Source organism: Macrobrachium rosenbergii, chromosome 27, assembly GCF_040412425.1.
Source record: "Macrobrachium rosenbergii isolate ZJJX-2024 chromosome 27, ASM4041242v1, whole genome shotgun sequence".
Lineage (NCBI taxonomy): Eukaryota > Metazoa > Arthropoda > Malacostraca > Decapoda > Palaemonidae > Macrobrachium > Macrobrachium rosenbergii.
This window is the reverse complement of record NC_089767.1, coordinates 13,059,514-13,070,423: the sequence shown is the minus strand read 5'-3', so window position 1 is coordinate 13,070,423 and position 10,910 is coordinate 13,059,514. Positions and strand designations below refer to the sequence as shown.

General features: G+C 38.0%; 1 protein-coding gene and 1 long non-coding RNA gene across 2 annotated transcripts; both read right to left on the bottom strand.

The window, feature by feature from the left end:
* Positions 1-1,383: 1,383 nt before the first annotated feature.
* On the bottom strand, positions 1,384-3,589 carry LOC136853282 (uncharacterized). Its single transcript, XM_067128644.1, has 4 exons — positions 3,473-3,589; positions 3,014-3,059; positions 1,703-2,224; positions 1,384-1,661 (listed from the first exon to the last, which is right to left on the bottom strand). The coding sequence occupies exons 1-4, from the start codon at positions 3,587-3,589 to the stop codon at positions 1,384-1,386; spliced, it is 963 nt and encodes a 320-aa protein (XP_066984745.1).
* A 3,564-nt stretch (positions 3,590-7,153) lies between these two features.
* On the bottom strand, positions 7,154-10,244 carry LOC136853253 (uncharacterized). Its single transcript, XR_010857396.1, has 3 exons — positions 10,040-10,244; positions 7,856-7,993; positions 7,154-7,334 (listed from the first exon to the last, which is right to left on the bottom strand). It is a non-coding gene; the product is annotated as an uncharacterized lncRNA (long non-coding RNA).
* Positions 10,245-10,910: the final 666 nt, after the last annotated feature.

Below are 10,910 nucleotides of genomic sequence, written 5' to 3'. Positions count from 1 at the left end.
AAACAATTCAATGCAAAGAAGTTAGGATAGGAAGGGTTGCTTCCTATGCTTCCTCCCCAACACCAAGCCAGCCACTGACAACAGACCTAAGGTGCTGCAATTTTCGTACATTATTTCAATTTCTTTAAGATACTGCAGTGTGAGGCAAAAATGGAATTGCATTTCCAGTATGTCGACTGGAGGATTGCCGAGAGACACGCTATGCCTAAAAGCATATGAAGTAGCGACAGCCCTAATATCGTGCGTTCTCAGGAAGGACATCATCTTCAATTTGAGAGTGCACCTCAATGATAAAGTTCTAATGCCTCAGCGCCCTCACTGGGTAAAGGACCCTTTCCTCCTCCTCCTCCGGTCCTACAATGTCCATGAGGTTTTTAATAGACAACAAGCGTGGCCAGGGATTAGACAGGGAATCGTTCTTAGCCAAGAACCCAAGCATGAAGGTGCAGACAGCATCTCCTTAGAGAAACCATTGCGCTTGTCTATAGCCTGCAACTCACTCACTCTCTTGGCAGTGGCCAAGGCTCCTAGAAAAAGTCTTCTTTGTCAAATTCTTGAGTGAAATGGTACAGAGGGCCTCAAAGGCAGGACACGTTAACCATTTAAGCACTACATCTAGGTTCCATGACACAAAGTCATCCTTCACCTGTTTAGTAGTCTTGAAAGACTTAATCAGATCCGTCAGGTCTTTACTAGAGGCCAAGTCCACTCCTCTACGCTTAAGACTGATCCCAGCATAGACCTATAGTTGATGGAGAGGGTCCTTGGAGGTCCTGAAAGAGAAGAAAGTCCGCTATTTGGGTTAGTGGTTTTAGCAGACAAGATGTTATTTCTTGGCCTGGTAGACTTACACCTACATCTACAAGTAGCTTTTGCAGATTGCTTTGAAAAACCCTTCACTCTAACGAGTCTCCAGATAGTCTGAAGCCTCTCAGAAATAGTGGATAGTCCTTGATGGAACTTCCAAAGATGAGGCTGTTTGAGAAGATGTTGACTTTGAGGCAGTAACCTTCGGAAGTCCACAAGAAGCTTTAGAAGGTCCGGGAACCATTCTTTGGGAGGCCAAAAGGGCGCTATCAGGGTCATCGATACACTGCTGTGATTCTTGAACTTGAGACCTCCCTCACCATGTTGAATGGGAAAGGCGTAGAGGTCCAGGTTCGACCTGTCTATCAGCATGGCAACTGTCGCCCATGCCTGAGGGTCTGGGACTGGCAGAAAAAATAGAGGAAGACAGTAATTCTTCGATGTGGTGAACAGGTCCACTGTTAGCCTGCCCCGCAACTCCCAGAGGCTGTCACAGACACTTGAGTTCAGAGTCCACTCTATCAAGAGGACTTGACCTCGTTGACTTAACCCGTCTGCCAAGACGTTCATCTTTCCCTAGATGAATCTGGTGGTAAGTCTGACCTGATTCTGATCTACCCAGATGAGCAGCTCCTTCGCTGCCTGACAAAGGAAGAATGAGTGGGTTCCACCCTGATTCCTAATATATAGAGCACCACGGTTCTGTTCACTACTGCTGTCACAAAAATGCTTCAGGCCGAGATGAATGGCAGACAACTCCTTGGCGTTTATATGTAGCTTCCTTTGCTCTGGAGGCCAAGTGCTGGAAGCTTCCAGAGTGTCCAGTAGAGCTCCCCAACCCTGGTCTGAGGCATCTGCATAAAAGGAGAGGTCGGGGCTCAGCAGTTGCAGAGACTTTCCCTCAAGTCTTTTCCCTGGACTTCCACCACCGGAGATCCTCCTTTATCTCGTTCATAACTGGGAACATCACTGTGTTTTGTTGCTTTCTTCTGTTCCAGCTTGCTCGTAGAAAGAACTGAAGGGGCCTCATATGAAGTCTTCCTAGCTTCGCAAACTGTTCTATGGATGAGAGGGTTCCCAGCAGACTCATCCATCGATTCGCTGAGCAAACTGGAAGCGAAAGAAGGTCCTGTACCAACTGAAGGCAGGACTCTATCCCCTTTGGGGATGGAAAAGCCCAAAAACTCAGAGTTGATCCTCAACCCTAAATAGAGAATCTCCTGAGTTGGGGCTATGTGAGACTTCTCTTGAATTATTAAAAGTCCGAGTTCCTCAGCAAGAAGAAGGGAAGTCTGTGGATCCTTTGTGCATTGCTTCTGTGACTGGGAGCAGAGGAACCAGTCATCTAGGTATAGCTTATGGTGATACCTAGGAGGTGAAGCCATCTCGTGAGGGGAGATAGGACTCACATGAATACCTATGGGGCAGTGGAGAGACCAAAACATAGAGCCCAAAACTGGAAGACTCTGCCCCTGAAGACAAATCTCAGGTATTTCCTGGACTCAGGATGTACAGTAATACCTTGCTTGATCTTACATAATCGAGTTGCGCGAATTCACAGACAAGCGAACTTTTCATTGGAACCTAACTAATTGTCATACACAATTTTTTCACAGATATGCGACATTTGCAAATCCTTGAGAAACCCTGCAAGTACTTGTTTACATTTTTATGTAATTAATAAGTTTTCAAGCTTTTATGTGTGAATTAAATGACATTAAATAATAAAAATAATAATTTTCTCTCTCTCTTTTAGTGAGATGAGAGAATTTTTATGGCTACATGTGTGTTTATTTGTTTTGTATATAAATGATTTACCTAATAAAGAGTACTAATTTTCAAATATTAAGATTAAATAATAATAATAATATAACTGTAATTACAAAATTTATGCATTTCTATTGTAAATTATGTTATATTTTAAACATACAAACATCACTTCCCAATCTTTTGTGAAAACTTTGAAGAGAGGGGCAAGGGGTAAAGCTGTCAAATATGTCAATTGTTGCCCACAGTGTATCAGAGAATTTCTACGTTCTCTCTCTCTCTCTTTCTATTTCCTTCATATAATTTCGCTCTCTTAAGTAAGGATAATCCTTTCTCTCTCTCTCTTGTTTGTAGTTAGCGTTCACACATTTTAACAACTTATTGTTTCTCTGTATGTCTTTACCTATACAGTAGATAGTTTAAATTGATCTAATTTTACCTGTACCGTCTACTAACTGTAAATGTGCTGGTGTGGCAAATATGTTCTAAAACATAAAGACATAATAACTAAGAGTTGTATTAGTCAAAATAAAAACACTGTTCATGAAAAAGCATTTCAGAACAAAGGGAAAGAGACGCTGAATAAAGTTCTTAAAAAACGAGGTTGAGAAGACTTTTAAAAATAGATCAGTCGGAAGGGGAGAGAGAATTTCTCTTCAAACTCTCTATTTTTGTCAACCAATTATTTCTTTTTTAAGGGTGATGTATATTAAGCTAACTTTTAAATGAAGTTACAGTAACTTTAATTTTATTTTAAAAGTTAGCTTAATACTTCGAGAGCATGATTAGGGTCATATTTAGTGTTTAAACTCTACAAATAAGCATTTATTAGCATTTTTAGAGACAGTGCCAAACTTATGTGAAAATTCGCCTTGTGCGTAGGGTTCTGGAACCTAACCTTGTGTAAATTCAGGTTACGACTGCGTTGCAATGTGAAATATGCGTCCTGCATGTTGAATGTTATCATCCAGTCGCCCTGCTGGATGGAAGATAACACTGACTGATTTGTCTCCATGTTGAATTTCATCTTCTGTACTGTATATAGAAGTTCAAAGCACTTGGGGACCACAAAACAAGCGGTTGTAGAATCCTCTTGAAGTCTGGTCCTCCACTACCTCTATGGTCCTTTTCCTTCAGAGGGGTGACACTTCCTCTATGGGAGCTACGAACTTCTTGGAGCCCTCCGGTATGCCATCAATGCGATCAGTGAATTCACGAGAGGAGGGTACTATAAGAAGAGGATTGAGTAACCCTCTTTGAGAACCTTGACTGTCCAAGGCTCCATGCCTCTGGCACTCCATCTCTCTTCCAGGAGAGGGGAGAGTCTGGCTCTCACAGGCGCACGAAGGATAAAGGAGTCACTTGGTGGAAGAGGTCTTGGCTGAAGTCCTCTTGATGAGTACCCACATGATTTAATCTTATTATTATGTACAGTATTATTATTACAGGTACCCAGTGTATATTACGTATTATTATTTCATCTTATTACAGGCAGTCCCTGGCTACCGGTGGCCTCGGTTATTAGCTATCCGGTTTTACAGTGCTTGTCTAGCTTACGACAATAACTGGATTTTCAGCACCGATCTCTGGTTATTGGCGCTGATCCCTGTTATTGGCGCCGATAAACTGGGATTTGATGCTATTATTGCCAATTTTCAGTTATCAGCGATTTCGGTTGTTGTCAAGTCGCCGGGAATGGAACACCTGCCGATAACTGGGGACTCCTGTACTAGTATGTATTGTAGTATTATTATTACTGTACATTATTATCTAATGTTGTTACAGTAAATAATATGAACATACATAATATTGCTCTATGAAAAATGAAGAAATCCATAAACTGCAAGTTTCCCGCAAATAATTTATAGATATGTTCCATAGAAAATCTGTGAATGGGCGAGTTTCCGTGAATAATTTATAGATAGCAAATTTTACCAAGTTCATCAGCCTCTGCAACTCAAGCTGTGGAATACCCTGAGTAAAAGGCAACGGTTTATATTTCTGCAGAAACAAGGAATTTTGTATATTTTCTATTCTAGTCCAGTCTGACTAAAAGAAACTCTTTTTTTTTGTTAAATTTTAGAATTTAACAGTCCCATGAAACTTTAAAAATAGATGTTTTATGTTTTCAAAGAATTTCTCCTTGAAAATCTTGTAACCCACTGCCCACAGCTACATCTATGCATTCCAATATGGAACTGAGGAATACACTGGTAAGATGTAATGCTTTATAGTTTTATGATGGAATGTACCCTTGTATATACAACTGCCATATATGAGGATGAAATAATACACTTTTCTTGAATGAAAATCTTGTTATATTGTTAACATTACACTTAAAATCCTCAAGTTTTACAGAATGAAACTAAATGCTAAAAACAAAAAGTACACAACAGCCACAAATTCGGATTTTAATGGCAGAATGAGGGGGGTGGAGGTCCTTATTAACTAGATACCAACAGCAGTTGGAAATAAATATTTTAATATAATGTTTCAGGTTAGATAAACGCCACCCACATTTTTTTTTAAGGAAACTAAGCTCTACAGGTTCTTAAAGGAAGCTAATAGTCCTCACTTATTACCTGGACTGATGGAAAGCCAAACACCTGACCTTTATGACCCGCACACAGGATTAACAGAATGGTCGGGTAATAAGAGGGTCAAGCAAGAAATTGAAATAAATAATCTGTTCATACAGAAATTTATATTTACACTCATTCCCTCTCATAATTAGGTCCCTGTAAAGCTTAGGGATTGTAAAACGTATTTTTACTCTCAGTACATTTATTCTCGTCTTTAGAGTGTGACTGTTTTTAAGGTCTTCAACGCCATTTATTTTCCTGTGCTATAAGTCGGGTTAGGTTTGCCCTTCATCTAGGCCTAGTTATGGAATCTGCACCCTTGATTAGTTCTGGATGGTTTAGGATACATTCTAATTTATTCTGTGACTCCTGATGATCTAGGTCAGGTTATGTGGGAGGGGATTAGCCAGGTTAGGTGGGGGATTAACCAGGTTAGGTGGGGGTGGGGATCCTGAAGACAAAGCCCCCGGACCAGGTAAGGGCAAAATACACTATGATGGGGAGGGTTACCTAAAAACCCAGTTTCCCACTAGGCACTCCAATTAAGGTTACATAAGGAATGGGATTGTCATAGGCTAACAAACATTTCTCACCAGTTGATAATGAATTTGAAAAACTATAAATTTCCATGTGAAGGCTAACTCCATTTTGGTATTGTGAAATTTTACAAACAAATATATCTTACATTCATATTCAAAATACCCAACTCTACACTATAAATTAAACCCTTTCCTTCATTAGGACAACTTTTCAGTATCGCTGATCCGTATTTGGTTACCTGAAAAACGTCATAGGCATCATGTTACAAAAATACAGTACTCTCAACAAATTACAAGACTGAAAATACTGATAGCCTATGTAAAAATCACACTACCCACTTTTCTCTTCGGGAGATAGCGAGGTATTTCTAAGTACAGTATTAATTTCGGTCCGCACGAACTGTATGGAACGGTTCCGTGAATACGCGAGATATTCGGGAGCCGTATGTTCAACAAAACGACTGGCTAAGGAAATTATAAAAGGATCCATACTAACCTATCGTACCCTACCTAACGTAACCTAGTCGCCCGTGTTGCTTAGCCAGGGAAACCACTTTTTACCAAAAGTTCCTCTATAATGCTGCGAATGCGCGATAGCAAAAATATTAGTTCCGAGTTAATTACAGTCGAGCGACAAAAATAACGGTAAATTCTTGATAAGCAACCAAAATGCTATAGAAAAAGCCAATTTCCAAGATAAGATAATACCCGACGAGGAGCTAATACAAAGTTCTGCCGATAGTAGGGCTGCGTAGTTGAATGAATTTTATAAAACATTCAAAGAAAATACCTGAGTTAGTATTCGTGATTTAAATCTTGTCAAATGGGAATAATGATGCGACGCGTCTGTCACCTGGGACAACCATGGAGCAGACTACGAGTTCTCCATTTGTTTACTTTTTCAAGGTCATTAAGCTGTACAACAAGTTCGTTAAATATCGTCTTATTTTAAGGCAACGAGACATGTGGTTTTTCCTCTATGCATTTTTAGGTGGCATCACCGATTTCGCGTACACGTTGCCCCACACCACAAATATTTAGTCTTTGACTTTTGCGACCAGTCGAATATGCACTAAGTAATATACCAATCAAAGCCTTTTCGTCAAAGGTTATTAGTTAGAACATTATCATTATATTAAAACTGCCTGCCTGGTTAAAAAAATAAAAACACACTTCCTATCTGGCAGAGTCTGGTGTAAGCTTAGCCAGTCATGGACAGCTAAACCCTTTCAAGCTATGTAATGATTGATACATCGTCTAACTAATGGTGATGGTGATATTTCTGATAAAAAAATCATGCAGTCAGAGATTATGTCCAGAATGCTAACTTGTTTTGTGATAATCAACCCATTGATAATATTTTCTAACTGTTCAGTCCTTTAATTTGTAATAAAACTAAATGGAAAATCTATTCACTTTGTATAAACCTCTGCTTATTAAAACCAGTGCATCGAAGTTCTAATCTTTCATGGGATAGAAAATTATAGATTAAAGAAAAGAATGTGATCTGATACATCAGACTTTTGGCGTGGTGGGGGAGAAACACCCCTCTGAGTGACGTTGGCTATCTTCATCCTACCTTTGGGGCCAAGGTTTACTGGGTATTCGCCGGTTTTGAGGAAATTGTGATGGGAGAATTCTGAAAAGGAAATAGGATATTTGTATGAGTAACGTCTTTACCTCAGGCCTCAGCATCCTATTTTCATGTATTTTATACTTGGAAAAGGTCTTAATCTGCCAGCAGGGAAATGTTATGAAGTCTGCAGCTAGTTATTCTGCCGCTAATGAAAAGAGGATTAAATTAGTACGAAAAAACTAATTCTAAATAATAAAACCAAAGATTTCTGACAACAATATACTTTCTCAGCTGTCGTACCTATCCTATTTCCGACAGTTGGATATATGAGATTAAACAAGTCACACTGTGTAGATATTACGCTATGTCATGTGACTCCTTTTATTCTTTATATAACCCATTTCACCAGTTTTATTCAGTTTCGTGTTGTTATCCACCTTTCTTTTCGCTTCTGGTTACATATTCCTTTTACAGTGGCAGTGTCGTTATCTATAAAATATTTTCTTGCCGAGAATGACGGTCTGACATGAATATCAAAGACAAGAATAGATTTGCACTTTCATGCAAATGATGTTATAACTTACACATTATTGCATTTTTCGTAGTACATTCCTGCTCTACAACCCGTCAGTCGAGAATTAAACGCTTCTCCTGAACCTTGACCTGTTGACTGGCGACGTTTTCGCTGATGCGAGTACATCTGAATGCTGGTGGCTGGTTCACTGTGAATTAACGTAAACGAGAAAATCAATAATAATATATGCATTACACAGGATATTAGATGTATGATATATATATATATATATATATATATATATATATATATATATATATATATATATATATATATATATATATATACATATATATCTATATATCTATATTATATATATATATATATATATATATATATATATATATATATATATATATATATATATATATATATATGACCACTCCATATAAAATTGTAACTTTTTAGTTATGTTATGATAAGATTAACATCAGTAATCATTGTTGCATGTGATAGTTTTGAGATATATGCGTTCTTTCGTGCAGCCATGAACTAAACCTTTATCACTGTATTAGGCCATGGCAACTTCATGCCAACTGAGGTACCTAAAAGAACAATTTGAAATAACTCTTGTCCTTAACCGAAGGCAACAAAAGATTTTTTGTTATACCACTATCGACAGATGATCCCTTGATGAACGAGAGCTAGAATGATAACGTATTTTTGCTGTGAAATTGATTGCTCTATTGGGATGAAGTTTTCTTGGTCACAGTGAGGCTTGAGAGTCCTATGGGAGGAGAGTTGGTCATCTTTATTCCTTTGCATAACAATTAGCTTTAGTTATTCCATTTACAAAGTAGGAGGGAAGGTAAGCTCAATGTACATGGATGCCCTGCATTTTTAGGATTGTTGTATCTCGGTATAATTATCGTCTAAGCACATATTCGGAAGTTAGTTCTGATCTGACTTGGAGTTTTTCCAAGCCATTACCTGCTGAGAAGACACATGCTGGTTACTGGTTAAGTTTTTGAGGCACTGCAGGGCGACGCCTCAAAAGGCCATTCATATTCGTTTATTCTTTAAGCATCATTAATCTTGCTTTCGCAGGCGTAGCATTCATTCAATACAAGTATTTTAAGTATCTTACTGAAGCAGTCTTGAGGGAGGCTTTACAAAGGTTCTGAAGTAAGCCTATCGCTCCAGAATCTTTGACTGAAATGAACACATTAACCATAGTGCCTCGGAGCTCGAAGCATCTCTGAACCTCCTAAGATCATCACTTTATCCACAATCAAAAACGTTCAGTTCTTCCTTCATTTGATTTCAGCTGTTCCAGTTAAAAGCAAAATCAAATTTTATTTGCAACTAATGAGAATCAATATCCATGGCCAGTTCTGTTTCTAATCTTCTCAGTCTTCTTTGCTATTGTTTTTTAACTCTCATTCACAGCATCATTAACGCCAGACGCATGTCTCGTGGAGTTACAATTTATAGTATGTATGCATACATACATACATACATACAGAAATAAATGCGAAATCAAACATAAAGATTTCAATTTATCAAGCTAAATTCTATTGAGGTATTTTCGTTCTTAACTTCTTAATAGAACCATTTGAAAGAGAGAGAGAGAGAGAGAGAGAGAGAGAGAGAGAGAGAGAGAGAGAGAGAGAGAGAGAGAGAGAGCATCTAGCCTATATGTTCTACCTAAATTTGCACAGAGCACAGGAAAAGGTCAACCTACATAAAACCATTTGGTCAGTTTTTCATTTGAATTTTCGGCTATGTGTACGGTTCAATAGTAAGCAGAGGAGAAACTGTGGTATGTTAAGTTTATTCAACATTCTCTAGTGTTGAATTACTTTTGACCAGTCTGGTATCATTTTGTTACGTCATCTATTCACGGATGTAGGCTACTGTATGCCACGATCACAGTTCAGCAGATGATGCTCACACCATTTTTTTTCTTGGCGGGCAAGGATTAAATCCAATTCCAACTTGATAATTTCTTTTCAAATTACGCTTTTTCACTGAATTACTTTTCCTGGTATATATTTCCACTGTCATTTTCTAACTTACACTTCAAGAAAAATTATGTGTTTTACGTTTAATGGAGTTATTGTCTGCTTGTTCACGAAATGAAGGTATTTATCCACCGAATCAAAACAAAACTGATTTCAAAACTTGACAAATATATCAAAAATAACAGATGGTGTATGTTTCAAAATCGAAACTGCACCATTGAAGAACCTACCTTTGAAAGCTCATCTCACTTTGTGGCAATGGAATTGTAGATGTGCATCCTCTTTCAATTGGGGGCCCGTATAAAGAAGTGAATGTGCAAGTGTTGCTTGGCTGAAGATCTGATAGCCAGCGTCTTCTAGTGTTGAACAAATTCCTCGAAACGTATCTAGGGCTAAGGCAACATAACTCGTGGGTGGACAGACGCCATTCGCCTCATTCCCTGAAAACCAACAGAATAGTAATCAATTTTTATCCATCGAGTTAGAATAACTGTTAGCATAGAACAGAACAGGTAAAGGAATTCTGGAAAGTATTCCGTGTGATTTGCCTATATATTATCCATAAGAAAATAAAGTAATTGCAATTTCTGCAGGAACTAACAAAACCGTTCTCAACATTTTCCTTGCATCGTCAGATTCACTGTTCTTCCTTTTTAAGTATAATTATGGTTTGAATATCAAGGTCCCACAAAGTAAAATGTTAAAGGAAATTTAGGATTTGAAACAAAACAAAATCTAAAGAGCATATAATAAACCAGTAAAGTATTATATTCTATTATCAAAGAAAAATGTTTAACAATTGTACTTGTAGAAATAATGGTGGAAAATAAGGGAATATGAATTATTCCACATATAGCTAAGCGGTATGGTAATTTTTGTATTAATTGTAATGATTTAATCTAATTTTCATGCTGATGTAAATTTGGTTTTGGGACTTTAATTTTTGTTGAGTATCATTACAGAGCTGCTTTTGTTTCTAGAGGTATCAGAAATGATGCGGGAGATTAAATGTGCTCTTGAATTGAATTGAACTGAATTGAATTGAATATAGAATTTAGGCCAAAGGCCAAGCACTGGGACCTATGAGGTCATTCAGCGCTG